The 27,376-nt window shown below is 36.1% G+C and overlaps 1 protein-coding gene across 2 annotated transcripts in view; it reads left to right on the top strand.

Annotated features, from left to right (window-relative positions):
* Positions 1-18,537, top strand: part of BBOX1 (butyrobetaine (gamma), 2-oxoglutarate dioxygenase (gamma-butyrobetaine hydroxylase) 1) — a 70,952-nt gene extending 52,415 nt beyond the window's left edge. For both annotated transcript variants that reach the window (XM_012649654.1, XM_012649653.1), the window contains 4 exons: positions 6,301-6,406; positions 10,735-10,931; positions 16,467-16,633; positions 18,013-18,537. In XM_012649654.1, the coding sequence (XP_012505108.1) occupies positions 6,301-6,406; positions 10,735-10,931; positions 16,467-16,633; positions 18,013-18,173 (631 nt within the window). In that variant the 3' untranslated portion in view covers positions 18,174-18,537. The remainder of the gene's footprint in view (positions 1-6,300; positions 6,407-10,734; positions 10,932-16,466; positions 16,634-18,012) is intronic.
* The last annotated feature ends 8,839 nt before the right edge of the window (positions 18,538-27,376 follow it).

The raw sequence follows: 27,376 nt of genomic DNA, 5'->3' as shown, positions 1-27,376 counted from the left end.
ACGGACGAGATCAAACTCTCGCTCTTTGCCGATGATATGATATTATATCTAGAAAACCCCAAAGACTCATCTAAGAGACTCCTAGAACTGATAAACGAATTCAGCAAAGTCTCAGGCTACAAAATCAACACACACAAATCTGAGGCATTCATATATGTTGCTGATTTTTATGTGAAACTGGTGTTCCATACTTGTTAAAAGAAGATATGATTCAAAACCTTTTTTAGATCTATGGTTTAAGCTGTATTTCAAAACTGGCTGATAACTTTCTAAGACCTTTCTCTCCTTCACTTTTATCTGGACCTTCTATATTCTCTGTCTTTTTTGTTCCTGTGCTGCTCAATATGGACTCTTTTTCTCAGAAGGAAGCTTTACCATGGAAAGGAGCTTTGTTGGGTTAGTTTCTAGAATTCACGAATCCCAGACTATCCCAATTCCTTACCATGGACCTCTCGTACTCAGCTATATTGGAATATGGAAATCCCCTCCCAAGTTTAACTGCCATTCTCGAATTGCCCCACTATACTTCCCAGCGAATGCCTGTTAGTGATTGGCGAATTTTTTTTAGATCCATCACGTACCCAGTTGCTTCCCTCTACTTTCTCCTGCACAGTTACTGATACCACATAGGTCTTGTGGCTTTGAAAGCTTTGTCTCTATCCACTCATATTTTGGGATTCATGGGAGAAGCCATCTTGTCACCTAACTTTGGTTTAGATGTTGTCCATGAGTTTTTGAGTTTGTAAATGTTCCGTAGGGGAAATTCAGAGAGATTTTTTTTAAATCATGTCACCATCATCATCACAGAATCTTCCTTGTTTACGTTTTACATCTCTAGGTGTCATGGAGATTTTTACATCACATTAAAGGACTGAGTAAGAGCAATACTGGATATCAGAAAGGTTGTTTTTGTTTTTCTAGTTTGTGTTGGGGATACTAATTCTCTCCTTTAAAAAAATGGCATGAAATGTTTCATCTTCGGGAATGAATTCAATGTCAATGAATGTCCATAATACAAGTAGAAGTGAAAAGATAATGACTTTTTAAAACCCATCTCTTCAAATTTTGCCAATTATTTACAAATAACTATAAGCATCCCCCCCTAGAAATAAGATAATAATAATGATTGATGACTAAAGTAAAAGTTAATATTCAATCAAGAAAATAACACAATTTGCTATTCTGGAATCTATGTCTTTACTCGACAAACATTCTTGGCAGTGGGTTAAACATGAGATAAAGAATGCGTTTGAATTTAGTTCCCTAAAACAATAAGATTTTTTAGGACTTTACAGGACTTTACAACTTTAAGGGAAGCAGAAATTTGAAGAGAAGCTAAGAGTAGCCATAGAACAAATCCTCCCCACTCCAGCCCATATTGGACTTCTCTCACTTCCTCTCACAAGAGATGTTCTCTCCCTCCACTGGGCCTTCCCACATGTTATTTTTCCTCCCTGCAATGACCTCTATCCTTCTCTTTGCCTTGGAAAACCTATTCATTCTTCAGGTTCCCATATAATCTCACTTCCTCACTCTCATAACATCTTGTACTTTAGTTTTGGGAGGTAAATCACACTAACTTGTCTTCCCCATAGACTGTAAATTCCATGTGGTGCAAGTATTGTGTCTATTCCATTCATTTCTGGATCCACAGCTCCTGGCCCATTACACGTATCTAATAAATGATAATGGAAAAATAAATATCTGGAGCTCTAATGAGGGACTGCATCTAGGAATTCATATGTGGAAATATCACAACTATAATAAGCAATATAATACCCCTTTGGATGGTTAACTAAAAAATCTGTTTTTTGTTTATTTTAGCTAGGGTATCATTTTTTATATTGAAATTTTTTTAAAAAAACTTATGGACATTGTGTTTTGGATCCAGTGGGGTGAGTAATGATGCTCAAAAGTAGGCATTCTTAAAAAAAAAAAAAGTAGGCATTCTTGATAATCTAATAAGAAGAGCTTGCAGCAGGTGGATTGGAGGTTGTACCTGCTGGTAATAATAAATCCAGGTTTGCACACATAGAAAATCTTTTCATATAAGAAGTACTTCAAAAAAGAAAAAGATTACAAATAAATCCAGCATGATTTTCCAAGTGTGAACCACTAAGCAAAAGAGTGTAAATATATCACCGAAGGTATAAAGAATAAATCTAGGAAAAAACAATATTAGAGCATTTCATAAGCACTGAAGGATTCGAATTTGCCACAAAACACTGTTAATATCATGAATATATATGACTGGCCATTTAGGTTTGGGTAAATCTAGTGAATTAGCATTCAAACCAATCCCATGATATATTCTCTAAAAATCATAATCTTAAAGTATAGGATCTTTTAAAAAAAACTCTCGGATAGATAAGAAAATGTAAGGGAAAGTTCTAATGAAATGTTGAGAATGACAAGAATAACTCAGTGGAAGTACTTAGGTTTGTTTAAATAGCGTCTTTGACAAAAGCAAGATTACTTGCAGAGTTTCAATTACCTATCCCAGCACAATAGCAAACAAGTCTATACCATTGGATCAAGATGCTATGTTAAGCTTGCCTCTTCAGGTTTTTTTCCTTTTTATTTCAGAGTTATTACAGGGGTACAAATGTTTTGGTTATATGAATTGCTTTGGTACCATTTGAGTCAAAGTTTTAAGTGTGCCCATCACCCAGATAGCGTGTATGGTACCCATTATATGTGAATTTACCTGTCCCCTCCTCCTCCTTCCCACCTGCTTGGTTTCCACTGAGTTTTACTACCATATGTGCACACGAGTGTTGATCAATCAGTTCCAGTCTAACAGTGAGTACATGTGATGTTCATTTTTCCATTCTTGCAATACTCTGCTTAGAAAAATGGTCTCCGGTTCCATACAGGTTGTTACAAAGAGTATTATAATAGTTCACATTTTTTTATGGCTGAATACTACTCCATAGTACACAGATACCACATTTTATGAATCCACTCATGTATTGATGGGCATTTGGGTTGTTTCCACATCTTTGCAATTGTGAACTGTGCTACCTCTTCAGTGTTATAAGAATCTGGTCCCCCATGTCCACTTCAGTCATGTCGATTCTCTGTATTCTGCTTGAGTTGTTGCCTTACTTAGAATAATATTAGAATCTGTCTCTAAAGAGAGGTGCATGCAAATACACCCTCATCTCACTAAAGCCCCAGAATTGAACTTTAAAAAATAGTTCCTACATAGGACAGTGGATCACGTTCACATTTATTTTGGCTATATTTTCTTTCATATTTGGATTTGGGATGGATAAGTAAAAACAGAGGCATCGACAATCAGCAACAGCCTTCTTGGCATGATTTACTTCTACAAGGAGGTAGAAAGGTAAACCAGATGACATTCCTAGGATTTTTCCAGATTTGTGCTATAACCATTAGGAGAATGGTTTATGATTGGAATTGGTGAGCTCCTTTCCTGGGATTTATCATAATGTATGAGCATAGGCTTCTAGGCTACACATCCCATACCGTGCCTAGGACACTCTAGGGCTAAAAAATGTTTATCATCCCCTGCCATTTAGCTTAGAGGGCTGGAGAACTGCTCTGGTGAAGCCAAGTCACAGGTCCTATCCCTATAGAAGCCAGTTAACGTCAAAGAAAATATCTGTTCTCTGGCTAAAGCTTGTACCTTTAGTCTCAGCCAGAGCTTGACTGCAGCAAAACGCTGTCAGTTCACCCCTGATCATAGGAGGAACTAGGAAAAAGAATATAGGTGGATCAATGTGAAACCATCACCACTCTTGAAAAGAAAATCTGAATAGTCATTTCCTACAGACAGTGTCAACAGCATCATCTTCCCAGTCAGAAGATATTATACATTCTACAGCTTCATGAAATTACTTTTTTGGTCTTCTTAAATCCCTTCCCACATGTTGATTATTCTTGAAATGTCCATGTTGACAAAAGTCTGGATCTGTATTATATATGGGCTATGGAATGGCATGAACTTCATAGAGAACATGTATTTCTTGGCTACAGTCACTGCAATATAATGGATTGTCTGACTCATACTTGAAATGAGTTGCAGCAGGCTATATATACCCCTCATCTCCTTTCACTCAGTCTGTTTCCAGTTCATGGCCACATATGTATGGCTGTTTGACTTTTAGTGAAAGACATCTACCAAGTTTTCCATTCTAATTTTAAACGAGAAAAACAGCAAAATAGCCAGTTTTATCCTTAATCCCAGAGAACAGGTAAGAAATCCTACTTTTGCTCATTAAGAAAAATATCCCTACACGTGGGATATGAATAAATTTAACCAAGATGGTAAAAAACTTGTACAATGAAAACTATAAACCATTGCTGAGAAATTAAAGAAGACCTAAATAAATAGAAGCATATCCTGTGTTCATGGATTAGAAAACATAATGTTCTCAGTAGTACCCAAAGAAGTCTACAGAATCAATGCAATCCCTTCCAAAATTCCAATGTCCTTTTTTAATAGAAAAGCCAATTATTCTCAAATTGATATGAAATTGTGAACATCTCCAAGTAGACAAAATAATACTTAAAAAGAAAATTGAATGACTCATATTTCCTGATTTTGAAACTTACTACTAGTCTATGGTAATCAAAATAGCATGATACTGGCATAAGAATAGACATATAGACCAATGGAATAGAATTGAGAGTCCAGAAACAAATCCATACATCTATGATCAATTCATATTCAACAAAAGTGCCAATATCATTCAATAGGAAAAGAACAATCTGTTTAACAAATTGTACTGGAACAACTGAATATTCACATGCATAAGAATGAAGTTGGATCCCTAACTGATATCATATACAAAAATTAACTCAAAATCAACTAATGATTTAAATATAAGAGCTAAAACTAAAAAACTCTTAGAAGAAAACATAGAGGTAAATCTTCATGACCTTGGATTGGGCAATGGATTCCTGGATATAAAATCAAAAGCACGATCAACAAGAAAAATAGATAAATTCGGCTTTGTAAAAACTTAAAACTTTTGGACATCAAAAGATATTAGCAAGAAATTAAAAAGATTACATACAGAATGGGTGGAAGTATTTGCAAATCATATGTCTGATAAGGATCTAGTACCCAGGGTATATAAAGAACACTTACAACCCAACAAAAAAGACAAATCAATTCAAAAATGAGCAAAGAAATTCAATAGATTATTCTTCAAAGAAATTATAGAAATGGTCGATAAGCACATGAAAATATACTAAACATCATTAATCATTAGGAAAATAAAAATGAAAACCACAATGAGCTACCACATCACACTCACTAGGATGACTATAATAAAAAAAATTTTTAAATTGAAAATAAGTGTAGATGAGGCTATAGGGGAATTGTAACCTTCACACATTGCTGGTGGGAAATGCAAAATGACATAGCCACTGCGGAAAACAGTTTGGTAGTTCTTCAAAACGTTAATTATAGATTGATAATATGATCCTGCAATTTCACTCCTATGTATATATCCAAAAAGTTGACAACCAGTACTCCAATAAGTATACACACATATTTATACCAGCACTATGCACAATAACCAAAAAATAGAAACAGCCCAAATGCCCATCACTGGATGAATGGATAAACAAATTGTAGTATATCCATACCATAGAATATTACTCAGCCATAAAAGAAATGAGGTACTATATCCCTGTACAACATGAATGAATCCTATGCTAAGAAGCCAGACACAAGAGGTCACATACTGTATAATTTCATTTATATACAATATCCAAAATAGGTAAATCCATAGAAACAGAAAGCTAAGTGATTGTCAAGGTCTTGGAGATGATCAGAATGGGAAGAAACTGCTTACTGGGTAAAAGAGGTTTTAGTTTGGAGTGATAGAAATGTTTTGAAACTAGATATACAGAGGTGGTGGTTGCCAACATTTGTGAATGTACTAAATGCCACTGAATTGTTCACTTTAAAACAGTTTGTTTTATTTTATGTGAATTTCACCTCATAAGTCATTTTTTAGAATGCATTAAGGCTATTAAAAAAAAGCCTACAATTCCATATAAACTTCTTTATAAACTCTGTAGGACAGACTAATGTGTAAATATACTCCTGTTGAGAGGAGAGGAGAAATGAGGAGATGCTAATCTAAAATAGTCACAATGGACAAAGAAAGGTCAGACTCCCTTTGTGGCTCATGGGCATTATGGTAATTATTTCATAAAATGAAAAGTTTCCATTTCCCCCCCACATATCAAATTCATTCTAACACATTTCCTCTGGCTTAGTGGCAACCAGTTTAAACATGTGTTTCTTGTATTTTACAGACATACTTGGCAAGTGCAAGACAAAATCGATGCAAACAATGTGGCTTACACAACTGGGAAGCTAAGTTTTCACACTGATTATCCAGCCCTCCATCACCCACCTGGGGTAAGGTGAACCTCACCATATTTTCCACAAGGCAGGCCAAGGACCAATACCCTTCTATATTTTGAGTCCAGAAGATCATATGTTTCAACAGCTAATTTGTCTTACATAAATCTGCTTTCTCCAAACACAGTCCAAGCTCGCAAAATCTCTATACCTAGATCCTGAATGTAACATTCCTAAAGGATAGGACATTTTCATGCATCCTTTTTAAAACGTTTCTTTGTTTTATTCTTTGTTTTAATGCGCATGGCCACTGGCAGAGTTTCCAGAGAGCTCCACAGCTTCTTGAGGCTGAGGCTAGTCACTCCTGCAATATGTCATTGGTCTAAGCAAGTCATAAATGTAACCCAGATTCAAGAGATAAGGAAGTAGACAAGGTATGACTAAAAGGAACAGAGTAACCACGGCTATTTTTGGAAACCATCCCACATCCCATCTGTCAAATCCCTTGTCAAGGTGTAGGATGCTCAGTGTGGAGCCACAAATCCCCAGGAGGATTTCTGGATGGACATTCTTCCTCTACATTTTTTACAAAATCATCAGTTTTCTAAACTAAAAAGCAAATGGTCAGAAAACTACCTTTTAAAAGACATGTTGGCCCTATTTTTAGAGCTCAGGTTGACTAAATGAAATAAACACACAGAAATCTGTATCTTCAAAGGTAAATGAAAATGTGGGCAATTTCAAGTTAATAAAGGAGAAATGGGCCAAAATCAAAATTAATCCTTTTTTTCCCATCTTCTTGACAGAACGTGTTTTCTCTGTGCCCTTGTTCTTACCCGTTGTGCTCACCAGTATTAGCTAAGCTCATCTAGTATTTGACTTCACATGTTTTACATTATTTCATTGATTATAAAATACCACAGTATTCCTTTGAACTAAATAATGAGAGTAAAACGACCCCTGTAGACAATTTTTTGGGGGAGGGTTGGGAGGGGAAGGAGACATACAATGTGATCTATTCTAAATGTGGCTCAGAGATTTTTCTGAAACCCTGGGGTTAAAAGCCAAACTAATCAGCTCAGCCCAGCTCATCTGCCAAAGAAAGGCTGAAGATGCTGGATGGAATAGAGCTGGAAGAATGAACTCAGAAAACCAAAAGTTCTGTTTGAATTTTTAAATTATCTTCTTTTATGGGTTTAAGTTTTGTTTCTGGGTTAAAATTGAAAGCCTAAGGAAAAGTGATTAAATGACGTCATAAATATTTCTGAAGTTTAATATAATGCCTGACATTTTCACAGCGTTTTATACTTTTTCAAAGCCTTTTTATTTGCATTACTTCATTTGATTCTTCTTAACGTTCCTTTAAGGTAGATAGGATTGATCGTGTCTTTTTATGTTAGATATGAAATGAAGTAGAAGGTTAAATACTTTTATAAGATGGTATCTCATTAATGGGGAACTTTGACTTGAACCCAGGCCTTCACTAGTTTTTCACCACACCATACTAATCCTGAGTTTGAATTTCTAAATACTACAATTTATATAATGAAATAGAATATTTGTAGACATTGTCATACTTTACAAACTCGTTAAAGACAGGAACTGAACCTTGTACTCCTCTGTGTCTCAAGACTTAATACAGCACCTTGGGCATCATGGAGACATAACAGATATACTATAAGAGGCAAAGAAATGCAACAAAGTTGCACCTGACTCCATCAGCAAATGAAACATTCAAAGCTGAATGACTTAATAGGAGATTTTTAAATAACAGATGGTTTCAAAAATGTCTAGGTTCTAGTAGAAGAATAAAATGTAGGCACCTGTTTGTACCATTGTTCAAGTTTCCATTTTTCATTATTAAGGGATTTTTGCACCAAAGTTTGAGATTTCTATAGCAAACAGATGGTGCCAATGTTTTTTCAGTACAGATGAAGTGATCTGGGTAATGAGTTACCTGATGAGAGTTCGGTTTGATCAATTTGGATCATATGAGGCAGGGATAAGGGGACACATATTTAATGAAACACAGATGTTACTTTGTTCACTGTCTTCCTCTGGACCAAAAGTCAGATGCTTGCCATAAAGTAACATTTAGAAAGAAAATATTTTTTGCTCTGAATGATTCACATGAAATAAAATTGGGTTTTATAGATGGCAGGCATATATTTACCTTTTGAATTAGCAATGAAAGTGTTGTCAAGCTCCATCATCTTTCTTCCTTCAAAAAAATGGTATTAAAAGTGTAACTACAAAAGTTACACTTTTGTACAACATACTACTGGGCCTTGCCATATGTAAATAACATCATATGACCTTTTTAAAGATTAACATTTGAAATATTCTGTAAATTCATTATTGGAAATCTAAAAGGAATTAAGGAACTGTGATTCTCCCAAAGACAAAGTTATGCTATTATTGTTTTGCTTTCTTGGAGTTTGGTAGACTTGACGTCAGCTTTTCCGTCTCCTCTGCTTTTTCATCATGCAATCCCTCATTGTCCTGGTGAAATGATTTTCTATAATGACTGATCATTTTATGCACAAATTTTTTTCAAGCTCAACAAAATAGCATTAATGTAAGGATTGAACCATTATTAATTTAGACCAGTTCTCTCCCAACATCAGAAAATAGAAATATTTCCTCTAAATGTATAAAGCACATACATACATACCACACAATACTGGATTATTAAGAGGACTGTAAAGAGATTTCTCCCTTTGTAGGAAACACATTTGCTATATGTGAATTTTGAGGCAAATGGGCCAAGGTTTGAATACCAGCTTTATCACGTTTTAGCCAAATTCCTATTAGCTGGCCAGTCTTGACACCTCTGTGTTTCAGGCTTTTCATCTGTGAAATGGAGATAAAAGTATCAAATTTTAAGGACTATTGTGAGAAGTAATTAATACCTAAGAACAAGTATATACAAAATTATAAAAATTGAGGAAACTCATGTGGTTTTGAAGAAGAGGCAGGATTTATGTTCTAGACCAGCACTGTCTAATATGGTGGTCACCATCCACAAATGGTTATTTAAATTCTAATTTAAATTAAAATCAAACAAAGTGTAAAATTTAGTTCCTCAGTCACACTAGCTACATTTCAAGGGCTCAGTAGCCATGTGGAGTTAGGGACTACTGTATTGGGAAGCACGGAAGGATATTTCCATCATCCCAGCAAGTTCTGATGGACAGCACTGTTCTAGACCATCTGTGGAAAAAGCCAAGCCAAATGGATATTTTTTCTGCTAAGATTGATAGCCCCCCGTAGTCTGGGTATTTGATCATATTTGCCTATTCCGTTCTATAAGAACTTAGACAATGGTTTTTATTTTATTTCAGTAAAAATGAAGTTTTCACAGCTAAATAGAATTAGCATCTTCGAGCAGAAAACTAGGGGCTAAATTTAGGTATTCAAAATCGCCTACCCATGCTGACTTAACCAAAAGGAGTCACAAAACCAAGGAAAACCTCCACTGAATATTTTTTAAATTTTACTATGTTTTGCTTTTCAAAATGAAATAATATTAAACATTTTCCCCAAAATCTTAGTAAAAATAATATTTACTATCGTTTTGGTTTATCCATCCTCACAGTCCTACCCTACCTCATTTCCTTTCTTACCCATATACCTGAGATTCATATTAGACTTTTAAGATTCTTTGACCAGGTCCACCCTCAAAAAAGAAGAGAAAGAAAAAAGTATCCTATGTAACACCACTGGACTCATATTCTGCAGCTCAGTTCTGACTGCATACTTTCATATTCAAAAGCCTTCAATGACTTCATTCTTTGCACAAGTTCAAAAATCCTTCATTGGATATTTAAGACTGTCCATGATGAGTCCTCAAATTACTCTTCCAACCTGATCCATTCTTCCCATTTATATCCCCGCTGCAGCCAAATGTTTCGTTACCCAGTGAACTGTGCATTTTTGCACATCATTATCACTGTCACCTCTCATTTCATTCTACGTTTCCCAAATCTCACTCATCTTCCTTTTCCCAGCTTAAACCTCACCTCCTCTGTAAATCCTTCCCTGTCTACTCCAGCTGGAATGCTCACTCTCTGAAGCTCTTATGAGCTGTGCCTTTTGTTTACTAATGAACATTATTATGCCTATGTCTTCAACTGTATCATGTTTGAACTACACAGCATTGATTATGAGCAATTTTTCCTCCCCAACTCTTTTCTGACACAAGAGAGACAAAAAAGATTCGTTGACTTTGGTTCATTCATAGCTTTTTAAATCTTTCTTTAACAGAATATTTTAAAAAGCAACATGCATACTATTTGTTTTATTTGATATTATTTAGTTTTAATATTTATTTTAAAATTAAATTAAATATTTATTTAATAATGCTTATGATCTTCTTTTAATAGGTTCAGTTTCTGCATTGCATAAAACAAACAGTCACAGGAGGTGATTCAGAAATTGTAGATGGGTTTAATGTATGCCAAAAGCTCAAGGAAAGAAATCCTTGGGCATTCCAGATTTTGTCCTCCACTTTTGTGGATTTTACAGACATAGGAGTGGACTACTGTGATTTCTCCGTACAATCAAAACACAAAATTATAGAGTAAGTACTATTTCTAAATATTCCATAGCAATAAAACAATTGATGGCAAAAACTCTATTAACCTAAAATTTAAACAGCACAAAGCTTCAATGAACTCTAGAGATTTATTTTTTTTAACTATTTAATCTAAATTTAGAGTAAAAGGGAAAAAAAGTCTTTTTGCCATAAAAACTTTTATTATATTACATGAAATCTGTTCTTAATATTAGAGGAAAAGTAACTAAGACTTCATGTACGCTTCATTTTTAAAATATAAGTTGTACATAGTTGTAATCGATGTGATTATACTAATCAGAACCCATTCAGCCAGAAGTGAGAAAATATAACTCAAAATAGGTAGATCCAGGAGTTAAACAATATCATCTAAAATTGGTCTCTTGTTTCTACTTAGCTTTGTCATCTTCTGTTGGTTTCATTTCAAAGATGATCAGCAGAAGCTCCAAGTTTTTATTGTCCTTGGAACTAGTAATCATAGCACAAAGAATGCCTTTATTTCCCAATAGCTACAACACAGCTAGATGAGTCACTGTCCAATTTCTGTCAAAGTCTGTCCTTGAAGCAATCACCATGGCCAGGGGGTTGAAGAATTCTGATTGGTCATTTCTGGGTCACATGTTCCACTCTGGAGCATGGCCAGCCTCTTCTGAACCACATGGACTGAGAATGAAACAGGGAGTCTTCCCAAACAGATGCTAAGCCAAGAAAAACCGTATATTCCCTACATAGAACATTTTGTTTTTTTTTTCATTTAATATGGTTTTATCATGATTTTTCTAAGTGCCTACAGAGGCCACAGATTCATCCTTTTACTTGAGAAATATCTTCCATTTTGTTTCTAGGACATAGTTTAATTAGAACCCAGTTAATGAGAAGGGGATAGTGTTTCCAATTTTAAAAATTGAGTTTATATTCTTCTTTTAAGAGAAATAGCCAAATAGTATGAAAATAAACTCATTTAATAAATAATCAAATCCCCAGTACACTAACCCAGCCCTCTGATAGACACATGTAGCTTTCATTTATTCATTCAACAAATATTTTTTGAGGCCAGCCACTCATCTTGGTACTTGGAATACATAATTGGACAAAACAAAGATCTCTTCCTTCTTATAGCTTACATTCTAATGGGGGAGGAGAGAATTAAAAATTTTTAAACCAACAGGCAGATTATAATGAATGTTAAAAAATGTCAAGTACTTAAGAAAAAAAGGAAATGTAGGGCAGGATAATCAGAATCTGTAGGGCCAAAGACTCAGCAAGGACGGGAACTTGTGTTATTTAATAGTATGGTGAGGGAAAGCTTTAATGAATGAGATTTGAGCAAAAGTTTAAAGGTGTGAGTTTACCCAGAAGATAAGTGTAGAGAAGTGTTTTCTAGAAGCTTCTAGAGCAAAGGTTCTTAGAAGGTCCCAAGAACTTGTCTGGGATGTTCAAGGAACAGCAAGGAGGCCAGTGGGACTGGAGCAGAGTGAGGGGGAAGAGTATTGGGGGAGGGCAGAGAGGGACCAGTTTATTTAGAGTCTTGTTAGCAATCATAAGAACTGAGTGAAATAGGGAGCTGTTGCAAGATTTTGATCAAAGGAAAGACATTTATATTTATATAAATTTAATTATATTTTAAGCAAATCACCCTGACTGCTGTGTTGAATATAGCATAAAAGAGCAAAAACAGTGGCAGGAAGACCAGTTAGGAAGCTACTGTTGGACTCTAGGCTGGCAATCATGGTGCCTTGAACATGAGTGGTCCAAGTGATAGTAGTGGCAACGTGGAAAAGGGGCAGTTTTGGGTTGTATTTTGTAGGTAGACAGAGATTATTTTCCTGACAGATTGGACGAGGGGTCTGAGAGACAGACAGACATCAAGAATAAATTCTAGTTCAGGAAAACCTGAGGCATTTCCTAAGCTCTCAGTCACTGAGATAGAGAATAAACTCAAGATTCTCAGTTATGTAATGACATCATAGTCTTAACTAGTCAAACATTACCTTAAAAATCCATGACAAATAAAAATTTTGTTGATATACAACAGGATTATAAATTCTGCAAGACTAGAGAACAGAGGCAAAAATTTAACTATCGATTGAGATTAATTGAGTATCTACCATCTGAATCATGACTTGGCTTTGAAAATTTTGTACTAAAATTCTGGAATTTGGCCATTTGCAAAGTCTCTGGAATATCCCTAGAGAATATGAAGTGGCTAACACTAATCCATGTAGAAATATATTTCTAACAACAGAAGATGAAATAAAGAGAGTTTTTGGTTAATGTAGGGCCTCCCTCTCCTGAGTGTTTGGGTTAATTTAATTTTCCTTGTGGTTAAATTTTTATGTCCTGTCTAGTACAAAAACATATTTTAGGCTGCTGACTGAATTCATTATAATTCAGTACAATAAAAAAAATAGGCCAATAAAGTAACTGGAACAAAAATAATGATGGTGGGATTATGCAATCCTATTTACTACAAATTCAATCATGTGAATCCAAGTCTTTTACTTGCCAGCTGATAATCTCTCATTTGATAATTTACTCTTGCTTAATCCAAAGTATCTTTTTCAGTTAAAAAACAAAAACAAAAAAATGAATATCTACCACATTGAAGTAGTAATTATGGAGTTAATACGGAAGCTCCTACTATAGTGCCTAGCTTAGAAAATGCAAAATAAATTTTAGCTAGCCATAATTTGCATAAAGTCCAACATGTTTACTAGTGATAGATTTCTATTTCAGCTCTGCGTTTCTAGAAACCGAAGCAAAGAGAAAACATAATTAGTTGTAAGATTCAAGATGCTTCATATGTCTGAAATAGACTTTTCCTGCAGATTCTCATAAAATATGACATGGTAGACAACACTGTTAGTTTACATTCCCATAACAAATGCAAGAAGTTGCATAAAGCGTTGCATCTATCAATGAGCTGTAATATTGTAATGAGAATTTACAGCACTAACTGATTGTAGGAGAAGACTCTATAATCTTTTCATTGGGTTCTTTTGTCAGCAGTCACTGATAACACTTTGCTTTTGCTGCTTCACAGTCACCATATTGTTGGTTTACATTTAAATATCTGTCCTTTATGTATAGCTAAAGGATATATAGCCAGTTACTCTCATATTTTGTGGCTTTTTACAACTTCCTTGGCATGCAACCTTACATTTAGACCCTTCCTTTCATTCTGTTAGGCATAGAATTTCCAGCTTACTACTACTTAATTTTACATTTTAGGTTGATCTTCACAGTACCAGCCACCCACCTCCTCTAATGTTCTTCAATTTTAAGAATAACGTCCCCTCTGGACTTTTAAACCAAATTTTCTATTTTCCCTCGTTTCTTTGCTGAGAATGCTAAATGACGAATTTTTGTCTCGTCTTCTCAGATAGAGAGTAAACACCAGGTAAAAAGAAGCAGGGACTAAGTTACACACAAAAAAGTTGATTATTTTTCTATATATGTGAACTCATAAAAATGAAATCAGTTCCTTCCATTGATCTATGAGGATATACACATTGACTCTAGAATGGTCAGCTCATAACTAGCATAACCACTCAAATAAAGCAACTATGGGATTGTGTGGGGGGAACAGATCATGAGGGCAGGTGGAATGGGGGACACCCCAGAAGTTCGAAAGTCATGAAATCCTTTCAATAACATGGCAGATGACACAGAGGGTAACATTACTTTTACAGAATATGTAACAAGGAGAAAAGAGGGAAAGTGGGTCAGGAGAAGTAGGACTAGAATCTTAAAGATAAGATTAAAAGGCAAAAGGCCTCAGATGCTGTGAAGGAGGTCTGAAACCAGCAGCATGAACTCTAAAGGGGCAGCTGAAAGGTTATATACTCTCCTTGATGCCCCTACATTCTGGAGGTTCATAGTCTTTTCTACTGACTTACCCTTTTCTTGATTCTTTGTTCATAAAGCCACATCCTGCAGGCCCAGAGGAGTCTTTACTTATGTGGAAGTGTGTATGTGGGGGGAGGGGGTGCTTCATTATCCATTGAGTCATATTTGTATTGTTATCAATATATGTAAATTCATGTTTCAAAACTCTAAGAGTCTTTTTGAAAATCTGTTCCTTCCTTTTACTTTCTTTCCCAGTGTGGGTTCAATAGGTAGTTGGAAACCACCAGTAAGCAAAGGATTGGTGCTAATCTCTACCTTCGGAGTTTACCATTACAGTTGCCTATAATGAAGCTAACACTCAGAGAAGCTAACACTCATCTGAGGCACGATGCACAGGGGCCCTGATAGTCACAATTTGTATACTACAGTCAATTGCATCCCTCCTCCTGTACCCCCATTTGTTGACAGTGTTCACTCTGTGTGGCTGGTCAGCTAAGTGTGACCCAGACCCCAAACCAGAATCACCAAGCCCCAGCACATGTGACAATGAGGTTGGTCTGACCCACCAGGCCTGGGCCCCAGTCAGTTGCTGGCTCTCATAACCACCTCCTGGGCTCACCCTCCAGGGTTACTGCTCCTGGGAGTAATCCTAGGCACACTGCCGCCATCCTTGAACATTTTCAATTTACATCTATCCCTCCTGTTTCTACCTATAGAAAAGATAAAGCTGGTTGACACTTTAGGACTGGCTAAAAGTCCACCTTCCCAGCAAGCTAAAAAAAATTTCTCTCCTTTTGCCTCTATATCTGGGTGATATCTATGTCTCACTAATTATAACCAGCATAGCTCAAATCCAAGAAATGATGCTATCTTTTCTTGCATTAAAAGCTGTATTACTTTACATTGTCATGATCGTAATCCATATTCTAAATAAAGGTAAAGAGAATATAACATTAAGATCTCCCATGATACTAAAAAGACCTTGGTATTCTCCCAAGGTACTGAAAAATGCATAGAGCTGCTTATACAATGAATATTTATTAACTTCCTGTTATGCCCAGGCTTTATGTTGAATGCTGGGAATACAACATTGAATGAGACACAGTACCAGTCTTCTAGAAGCCTGCATACTAAGACAGGTAGTATAGGTAGATAGGCAGAAAGAATGTACCTAAAGGATAGTCTCTTATTTCCTCTGTGCTTCAGTTTCCCCATCTATAAATAAAAATTGAATCAGAGCCATGTATTTCAAACTTTTAAAAAATAAAACTTTCTTCCCATCACACACTTCAAATAAAACCATACTTAGAACCCCAATAGATGAAACACATAAAGCAATTGACCTATAAACTTATAACATAAAAGTATTTTAATATATAAACCCTGTTTTAAAGAACAAATAAATTTCACTAAGCATAACAAAAATTTTAACTTGAATCTCTCAGTAACATTTATTTTAAGTTGAATCCTCCTGAAACTTAGGTAGTAAGATTTCAAAAAACATTTGCTAAATGAATAAATGGAAAAACAAAGGAATACATTGTACCACAGATAACCTTAAGATCTTCTGTACACATGTTTGGATTCTTTAATACAGTGTTTCAGAAATATCTTCCAAGAGGAATTGACCCTTACAAATGTAAACAGATGCTTTGGGAATTATACATTAACTGTTTCTCTTAAAAAACACAGGTTGGATGATAAAAGCCAAGTGGTTCGCATCAACTTCAATAATGCAACTAGGGACACGATATTTGATGTACCTGTTGAAAGAGTTCAGCCTTTTTATGCTGCTCTGAAGGAGTTTGTTGGCCTCATGAATAGCAAAGAATTCAAGTTTACCTTCAAGATGAATCCAGGTCAGTGAATATGTTTTCTAAAACAACTGAAAGCATGGATTTTCTTCAACCTTAACTATCTAGAATCCAGTGCAGCTTTTCTCAAGTATGGCACATGGGACACTTACAACAGGATCTTGGTGAGCCACAGACTTACTTAAATAGCAGACTCCTGGGCCTCACCTATGTTATGTTGATCTTACAAGCTACTGGATAATCGTAAGCACTCCAAAATTTAGGGCCTCCAACCTAAAGAACAAATACTTGAAAGACAATCCATTGGCCAAATGAAATCTCATGTGTGATATTAAGACTGATGTTTTATGTTTCTATCCCAATAGCCTATCAATACAAATTGAGGTTTGTATTTAATTCTATCCTGGTAGAGAAATAAAATTATCCTCATGATTCTCACTCAAAAGTACATGAGTAATGTTTATGCATTAGGCTTACTAGCAAAGACAGTACTACCAGAAATAAAGTAATTCTTGAAGTATTCCAGTTACTTGAAACACAGGAGCAAAAAGCATTACTATTTTTTCTGGACCATCTCGACTCAGCAAAGTGCCATTAAACTTGAGGTTTTTGGTATCTATAGGAAAAAGCATAATTTCTCTCTGCTGTTGATTTGGCCAAATGGAACATCCTTGTCACTTGTAATCATTTTTTGATTGAGCTTTGGAATAATAAGGTAAAATGGGAATCTCCATGAATCCACTGCCATGCAGCCACAGCAGGTTGCTTTTAAGAGTGGCAACGTGTAAAATAAAAATATTAAAAAGCAGCAGTTGAAATCCAAGCTCAAACCATTTAATGGCAGTGTAGCTTTGAGCAAATCACTCAACTTCTTGAATTCTTGGTTTTTTCATGTACGAAAAGATGAGATAATACATTCTCTTCAGGATTCTTATGACGCTTAGAAATAATATACATAAAATACCAGGAACATAGAAGACAAACCAAGAATGCCACTGTCCTTTCTATTATTTGAAGCTTTTAAACTGGGAAGAAACATTTCTAATTAAAAAATAAATGTCAATCAGTAAAAATAATTCAAGTTTTACACATAGATAATATTTTCAATAAGATTGATTTTTTTGAAAGGGGGGGCATCACTATAAATCTTTATTTACTTATTTATTTATTATTTCAGAATATTACAGGGGTACAAATGTTTAAATTGTCTACAGGAGCCTATCGGGTAATGCAGTTTACAGCCTAAAGCGGTTTGCATCCAGTGGCCTGATTTGTGTAGAAAAGTGAATATGCAGTTTTATGTAAAGAAATAAGCAATTCTTAATGTGAACCAAGTAGCAGTCATATTTTGCTTGTTAAATTTTCTAGCTCTTCAAGTCATTTAAACACATGATTATTCATACTGAAAAAACCCTTTTATTTAGGGGATGTGATTACTTTTGATAACTGGCGCTTACTTCACGGCCGACGTAGCTATGAAGCAGGAACTGAGATATCCCGCCATCTAGAAGGAGCTTATGCTGACTGGGATGTGGTAATGTCGAGGCTTCGTATCTTAAGGCAGAGTGTTGAGAATGGAAACTGAAAATCCCGTCTATCATTTTAGTAAGATTCCAATGAGTGTATTTTGTAAGATGCGGCAGTTATTCACGGACCATGATCTGTGTCCTTTACATATAATTTCCTTAACATCGAACACGTAACCTCTCTTAGAAAAGTATTCTTTTCTTTGTAATCACATACAATGTCAACTTTTTAGATGTTTTAGCAGTGCGCACTCTGTTCCAAATAAAGCATTCCTTCTGTTCTGTTGCATGCATGCTCTAATTTCTTTTGCCCATATATGAGTGTCTCCAGAATGCCTACAAATTTTTTGTATCAAATAAAACCTTTCTTTACATAAAGCTTTTGTTTCAAATAAAATTTATGTTTCAAATAAAACATGCTTCTGCTCTGTTGCCTATAGAGTCTCATTTTTCATGATTTCATATGACCATCTTTTAGCCTGTTTGGGAAAAGCTTCAGATTTTCAAAGATCTGTTTTATTCACTTTTATTATAAAATTCGATTATTCAAGTTTCCAGACCTCACCAACTTGGTGATTTCAACATTTCCTTTTAATACCTACATTATGACAACAAAACCAAAGCATGACAAATTATGAGAAAATCTAGTTTCAATAATTTTCTCTTCCCCCAAATAAACAGTCTCAAGGACTGCCAGAATTGCTTACACCTGTCTATGAATCTGTTCTCCTCATTCCTTGCCTCCAACTAACAATTGGGAAAGGAAAAACCAAGATGCATACACCACTCTTGAATGAACAGGATGTCTGCTAATCTCTGGACGGCCTCACCAGTTGGTTTTGGCTTCCTTCATAGCCACTGCCTTGCTCCAGCAGTGAAGTGCAAGTGTCACTACCAGCTGTGGAAGTCTCACTCCTATTGAGTCCAGCAGGGTGGGAACCTGCAGCTTAGGGCCACATGTGGCCTTCTGGATCCTTGAGTGTGGCCTTTTGACTGAATCCAAATTTTACAGAACAAATCCTTTTATTAAAAGGGGTGCAGCAGAGAAAGATGAAGCTTTTCTTGCTTCCTTTGGTGCTTAAAAAAAAAACAATCTTGAAATCAGAAGGCTGCAGGTTACCTACCCCTCAAAAGATTTTTGGACCTAACCAAACATCCTGTTCTAAAAGTCTTAATCACTGCTACCACTGCAGAGCTCCACCTGTTGCCTCAAGACCAAGTGAAAACACTATTTCCACCCATGTTTTAACTTCTGCTCCATACCCACTGCAGTTTCCACAAAGTGTGCCCGTGGCACTGGGAGTGGGGATCAAGAACACTTTTACCCAACGTGGGCATAACCCTCAACACTCTGAACTTCAGTATTAAGTCCACATCACCAGCCCAGATGCCCCTTCCCTTATAACAGTCCCTTTCTGGGGCCTTTCTGGGGGCATCGTCCTTCCCTATCAGCTGGCTTTGATTTGGGCTACTGTAGCATATCACACGTTTGACTCCTTTGAACTGCGAAGGGAGTGGCTTGAGTTCTCAATCCCAGCTCTCCTAAAATGCTCCTAGAATAAAAACAGGTGATTTCAATAGCCTGGTTCTAAGGGGTAACATTCAACACTTAAAAACGAATAATTTTCTGGAGTGACCCTTGATCCATCCATTCACGGCATCTACACCCATGCCACTTACCCAGCTAAAGTGACTTCTTATGCTTTTGTTCATTTGGCAGATATTTATCACATATCTGGTATATGTCAGGCATTCTGCTAGACTAAGGATACAGAAGGACTTGAAGTGTGCCTTCTTACAGTCTGGTAGGGAAGCAAATAAAGATAAAGATAATGATGTGCCATGTTAACACAATGGTTCCCAGGAAGGCAACAAAGCCAAACCAGGGAAGCTAAGGAAAGTTTCAGTCTGGGTTGAATTATGAGAGTTAATAGTAGTTTCCCAGGCAAAGATGGGGAAATGACTCCAAGTTAAAGGCAGAAGGACAGAGAATTGAGAGTGAAAACAGGGCATGTGTTGACTTTCGAGCGGCAGTAGAAGATCAAGATCACGGCGGTGGTGTAAATTCTGGAGTTGGAGGCCTACGTTCAAACCAAAATAATAAAAATCAGTTAACCATGTGTCTTTGGACAAATAACTTTTCTTCTTAAGCCTCCTTTTTTTTATATATAAATAAGACTAATAACAGTTCTTCTCCCATTAAATTTTTATGAGGATTAAATGAAAGTTCATGTGAAACAGTGTTTTCCCAAATTTCTCAATGTCACACCCGTGGTGCCTTTAAAAAAAAAAAAAAAAAAATACAGCTTCCCAGACCATTCCCTGAAGATTATGATTCAACAGATCTGGGATGAGGACCAGGAATTATATTTTTAGCAAGGATCCCAGGTGATATATATCATCAGTGAAGTTTGGAAAATATTGATACAAAACATTTAGCGTAGCTCCAGGATCAGGGTAAGCACTCAATATACATTAACTATTATTAGTTATAATAACAAAGGTTGTAGAGGGAAAGGGTGGTTAGGGTGAAAATAGATATGTGAGGCTGGAAACAGAGACAGGGGCCAAGTCATGAAATGTCTAAATGCATGTTTCATAAAAGAGTTAGTATTTTATCTTGCAAGCAATGTGGAGCCTTTTAAAGGTTTTAAAGCATTAAAGTGCCTTGATTAGACATTCATTTTTAAAGATCCATCTGGCTTCACTGTGGAGGGAATTGTAAATGGGCAAGACTAAAGGCCATAAATCTAGTTATGAGGTTACTATAGGAAGCCAGATGAAGAATTAAGAAGGATTAAATAAGAACACTGGGAAAGGGAATGAAGAGAGAAGGCTAAATCTAGAGGACTTGACCCATTGCATATAAAGAATGAGAAAAATGTCTAGGTTGTCTCATGAGTTTCTAGTTGAGAAAAAATGGGTTATGTACAGGAAAGGAAGCCACAGTAGCAGAATCAAGCTTGTTCAGCAAGAAAATGAATTCAATTTTGAATAATCTGAGCTTGAGCTGCCCCTGAGTTGATACATTTGGCAGTTGGATATATATACACATAGACCACAGGACAGAGATCTGGATTAGAGATCTACTTTTGGAAATATATAGATGGTAGTTAAAATCACTTATCTTCCTGGAGACGTTAATGATGTTACCAAAGTCACAACTCTAAGAGTTTGATGATAAGCAAATGATATTGGCTTAGCTTATGGAATCAGTTACACTCAGAACTTAGAAAATCAGTAGGGGCTTATATTCAAAATCAGATAAACCTCTTACATGCCATATTTTGTCTCTAGAATACAGCATTCCAAGCCACCACCCTATGGCCTGGCTATTTCTTCTCTGTTGCAAATATTATTTCTGCCCTGGAAAGGAGAGACAGAAGGATTGGATGCAGTTGCAACAATTTCTGAAGTGTTATATAGAACATGACATATTATGGGCTACAGCAGCCAGTGGTGACCGAAGATGATTAGGTTTCCTGGATATAACCATCTGAAGATTTGACTTCACCCCAAACTCATAATAGACCTGATGTAACTTGGATTAGAATTTACCCCTATTTGGCAGTATGGATTCTTACTCTCTGCTAGATTTCTCTGAATTGACTTGGAGAATGTTAGCTGCTTGGATAGTTAATCAAAATAACTCCACAGGTCACCAGAATGATATCTCACAAAGTATCTTCATTGGTTTCTACCTCTCCCCCTACCTAACCATTAAAAGGTGAGCACATGAAGATTTTTAGAGAGAATTTAAGCAAAATAAGGAATTCTATAGAAAATCTGAGTGATGCTGAGGGTAATTTCTCTTCAGGAATTTAAACTATGAGGTAAGAGATATTTTATAAACAAAACTATTCTTTTATGTTAAATATCATCTTGGGGATACATTTGAGCCAAAATTTTTTTGCAATAAAAATATAATTTGGTTGGACTTTATGGCTTGGAGCAAACCTCTGGGTCTCTGCACATTTTTTTCCAGCTATCTGGAATACCCCTCTCTACTACCTTTATGCCTGGAAAACTTCTCTCCCTCCTTCAAAGTTCAGCTCAAGATTGGTAAGCAAGATAATAGAATAGGAGGTACCCCACTCCTATCCCCCCACAGAAACAATAATGTGGCAACTATTCACGGACAAGAATGTCTTTGCAGGAGCTTTGGGAACCAGAGAAGAAGCTAGAAAACCCCAGCTGAGCCCAAGACCAAGAAGGGCTATTTTGAGAAGGCAGGTCTATATCCAGGTGTCAGTCTCATTGACTATGATCCCAGCTACAGACCCAGACACAGCCCCATATTCCTGTGGACACAGATACAGACATGTTTGGCCTTGGTCCTATAATCAGCACCATCTCCCTCACATCATGCCTTAGGAAACAGGCCTGCTGACTCCAGTACCAACTGAGGACTCTGAAGCAGCCATGACCCATCTCTAGCCCCTCCCAGGCATGGTGTTGAAACAGTCCTGCCTATACAGTGGTCCATCAGGAGACATGCCTGTCCATGCCCCTGGAGGCAGAATTGTCCACCTCAGTCCCACAGCTGATTCTAAAACAGCCTGCAGGGTGGCTCCAGCCATCTCTCAGCTGCATATCAGGAGTGCTCCTGCCCACCCAGGGACAAGACAAGAGACATACCTATCCATGTCCCAAGGAGCAGGCCTGCCAACCTCAGTCAAACTGCAGATACTGAAACAGCCCTAGAAAATGGTTCCCAGAAATCCAGCAGTTGGTACACATATCTATGCACCTGAGATATATCTGCAGACCCCAGTCTCAGCTATAGATTCTGAAGCAACCCTATGACTTAGTTCCAGTCCTACCTGCCTGGGAACCAACCCAGAAATTCACCCAGTAACCTGGCAAGAGCCCTATTAGGAACCTGGTGGGAGCCATAGCTGTTTGTGAACCTGGTAGTAGGTCTGCTTTCTATGGACCTAATGGCTGAAGATCCTAAAATGGACCCTGTTCCAGTTTCAACCTTATCGTCCCAGGTCCTAGAAGCAGTCCAGTCTTCCCAGGGACCAGGGACCAGACAAGGTCCACATCTACCCAACCTCTAGTAATGGCCCACCAATCACAGAACACATTGCAAACTCATCGGCAGCCACATAACCTGGCCCAACACCTCTCAATTGTGATCCTGGAGATAATCTCATTATGGTAAGGACCCAAAAGGTGAAAGTCTTTAACTGCCAAATCTGGTCTATAAAAACTGGAAGAGGGGCCAGGCATGGTGGCTCACGCCTATAATCCTAGCACTCTGGGAGGCCGAGGCAGGAGGATTGCTTAAGGTCAGGAGTCCAAGACCAGTCTGAGCAAGAGTGAGACCCCATCTCTACTAAAAATAGAAAGAAATTAGCTGGACAACCAAAAATATATTGAAAAAATTAGCCGGGCATGGTGGCACATGCCTGTAGTCCCAGCTACTCGGGAGGCTGAGGCAGAAGGATTGCTTAAGCCCAGGAGTTTGAGGTTGCTGTGAGCTAGTCTGATGCCACAGCACTCTAGCCCAGGCAACAGAGCAAGAATCTGTCTCAAAAAAAAAAAACAAAAACTGGAAGAGGTATGTGTTCTTCCAAATGTACAGACACCAATACAAGACTTCATGGATCAAAAAGAAAGAGGGAAAACATGACACCACCAAAGGAAATTAATAAAATTCTAGTAATCAACTCCAAAGAAATGAAAATCTATTAATTGCCTGACAAATTATATAAAGTAATCATCTTAAAGAAGTTCAACAAGATGCAAGAAAACAACATATACAACTAAACAAAATCAGGAAAGCAATACATGAACAAAATTAGAAGTTTAATAAAGAAATAGATACCATAAAAAAGACCTAAAAAGAAATCCTAGCACTGAAGAACACAAAAACAGAACTGAAAATCAATATAGAGTTTTACCAGCAGAGCCAATCATGCAGAGGAATCAGGAAACTTGAAGACAAGTCATTTGAAATCAGCCAATTAGAGGACTAAAAAGAAAAAAATAATAATAAAGGAGGGAAGAAAGCATGGGAGGGAACAAAACAAAACAAAAAAACCATATGTCTTGTGGGAGTTTAAGAAGAAGGGAGAAAGCAACAGAAATCTTATTTAAAGAAGTAATAATGGAAAATTTCCCAACTCTCAGGAGGGATATGGACATCCATATTCACAAGGCTCAAGCAACATCAATGCAAAGAGAATTTTCCAAGATACATTATGATTAAATTGCCAAAAGTCAAAGATAAAGGGAGAATCTTAAAAGCAGCAAGAGAAAAGCAACTGTGACATACAAGGGAACCCTCATAAGGCTATCAGTGGATTTCTAGCAGAAATCTTACAAGCCAGGAGAGAATAGGATGATATCTTCAAAGTGCAGGGGAAAAAACTACCAATCATGAATACAATACCCAGCAAATCTGTCCTTCATAAATGAGGGAGAGATAAAGCTATTACCAGACAAACAAAAGCCAAGGAAGTTTATCACCATTAAACCTGTCTTACAAGAAATGCTAAAGGGAATTCTTCAAAGTGAAATGATGGGAGGCTAAGTAACAACATGAACACATAACTATAAAACTCACTAGTAAAGGCAAATTCAGAATATTCTAATACTGTAGCAGTGGTGTATAAATCATTTTTAAATCTAGTATAAGAGTTAAAAGACAAAAGTATTAAAAATAACTATAGCTACAATAATTTATTTGGATGTACAATATTAAAAATGTAAAATGTGGCATCAATAATGTAAAGTGTGAGAGGGAGAAGAAAGTAAAAGTGTAGAATTTTAATATGCAGTTGAAGTTAAGTTGTTATCAGTTTAAAATAGACTGTTATACCTATACAATGCTTTATGTAAGTATCATGGTAAACACAAAGAAAAAAACCTCTAGAATAAAAGCATATTCCTACAAATAATCATCAAATCACAATGAAAGACAGCAAAAGAGGAAGAAAGGAACGAAGGAACTACAATCAGAAAACAATTTTTAAAATGGCAATAGTAAGTCCTTTAACTATCAATAATTACTTTAAATGTAAATCAGTTAAATTCTCCAATCAAAAGACATAAAGTGACTGAATGGATTAAAAAAAAACATGATTCAACTATATGTTACCTACCAGAGACTCATTGTGTCTTTAAGGACACATATAGGCTGAAAGTGAAGGGATGAAAAAGATATTTCTTGCAAATGATAACCAAAAGAGAGCAGGGGTGGCTATACTTATATCAGACAAAAGGAAAAAAGTTAAACTGTCTCTGTGTGCAGATGACATAATCTTATACATAGAAAACCTTAAAGATTCCACCTAAAAATTATTAGAACTAATAAGCAAATTCAGTAAATTTGCAGGATTCAAAATCTACAAAAAAAAGTTGCATTTCTATAAATTATCAATTAACTATCCAAAAAAAATTAAGACAATCTTATTTACAATAGCATCAAAAACAAGAAAATACTTCAGGTCGGATTTAACCAAAGAGGTAAGAAATCTGTGTACTGAAAACTCAAAGATATTGATAAAAGAAATTGAAGAAGACACAAATAGTCAGAACAATCCTAAAAATTATATGTAGCAACAAAACACCCCAAATAGCCAAAGAAATCTCAAGTAGGAAAAGGAAAACTGAAAGTCTCACACTTCCTGATTTCATACTATATTACAAACCTATAGTACTCAAAACAGTATGATACTGGCATAAAAATCGACACATAGACCAATGGAACAGAATACGAAGTCCAGAAATAAACCCACGCATATATGGAGTCAACAAATCTTTGACAAGGATGCCAAGAACACACAGTGGGGAAATAATAGTCTCTTCAATAAATGGAGAGTCAGATATGGCAGAAATGTTGGAGTGCCTATACCAGGAATTTTTTTAAAACTATGATTAATATCCTTCTATAATGGAAAAAAAGTAGACAACATGCAAAAACAGATAGGTAATATAAGCAGAGAGATGGAAACTCATGGAAAGAATCAAAAAGAAATGCTAGAGATCAAAACCACTATAACACAAATTAAGAACACTTCTGATGAGCTCATTAGTAAACTGAACACAACTGAGGAAAGAATCTCTGAACTAGAGAATATAACAATAGAAACTTCCTAAACTGAAAAAGGAGGAGGAAAAAAACTGACCATAAAAAGAACAGAATATCCAAGAACTGTGGTGCAATGACAAGAGGTGGAACATATGTGAAATAGAAATACCAGAAAGAGAAGAAAGAAACAGAGACAATATTTGAAGCAATAATGACAAATGTCTCCCAAACTAATGTCAGACACCAAATCACAGATCCAAGTAGTTCAGAGAATAACAAGCAGGATAAATGCCAACAACAACCAAAAAAACTACAACTAGGTATATCATATATGAACTTCAGAAATCAAAAATAAAGAACAAATCTTGTTAGAAGTCAGGGGGGGAAAAACACCTTCCCTACAGAGGAGCAAGGATAAGAATTATATCATATTAATCATCAGAAACCATGCAAGCAAGGAAGAAGAGACTAGAGCGAAATATTTAAAGTGATACAAGAAAAAAAACATTCACCTAGAATTCTGTACCCAGAGAAACACTCCTTTAAAAGTGAAAAAAAAATAGAGACACAGACAAACAAAAATTGAGGGAATTTGTTGTCAATAGATTTGCCTTTCAAAAAATGTTAAAAGATTTACATTTCAAACAGGAAAAGCATCAGAGAATGAAGAAGTGGTGGTAGAATAAAACATCACAATACTTTGAGCAGTAGGTGGGTTCTCAAGTATTAATATTTGGTTACAGTAATCCATCAGTCGATGTCTCTGAGGAGAACCACCTTTTTTCCAGCTTCTTTTGGTTGAAACATGAAATAACATGATCAAATCACAGGACTTTTCTCTTTTTATTTAATGTTAGTAGATATCACTGAGTGTTCTATATGTCAATAATGTTGCTATCAGGCATGATAAGTATTAGCATGTTGATATCAAACTTCAATCATTATAAAACCAAAAAATCTTGCTCTCTCTTTCATGGGATTCTAGGCTCAGGGGTTTGACTTGAGGAGGTTCATGAACGCCCTGAAATTTTATGTACTGTGTATTTGTGTATGTGGTGTGTACCACACATGTTTTCTGAGGATTATGATTTTATCAGATTCTTATAGGTAACTGGGATCCCTTGTTAAAAAAAAATTAAGAAACCATTCTTGTAAAGTTCTTATTAACTCATGGAGGGTAAAAAAACGTATGATCTCTTAGGTTATTAGCCTTTACAGTTT

This window comes from Propithecus coquereli, unplaced genomic scaffold (genome assembly GCF_000956105.1).
Source record: "Propithecus coquereli isolate 6110/MARCELLA unplaced genomic scaffold, Pcoq_1.0 Scaffold30, whole genome shotgun sequence".
NCBI lineage: Eukaryota > Metazoa > Chordata > Mammalia > Primates > Indriidae > Propithecus > Propithecus coquereli.
The sequence above is the reverse complement of the archived record's forward strand: the minus strand, read 5'-3'. Positions and strand labels throughout refer to the sequence as shown.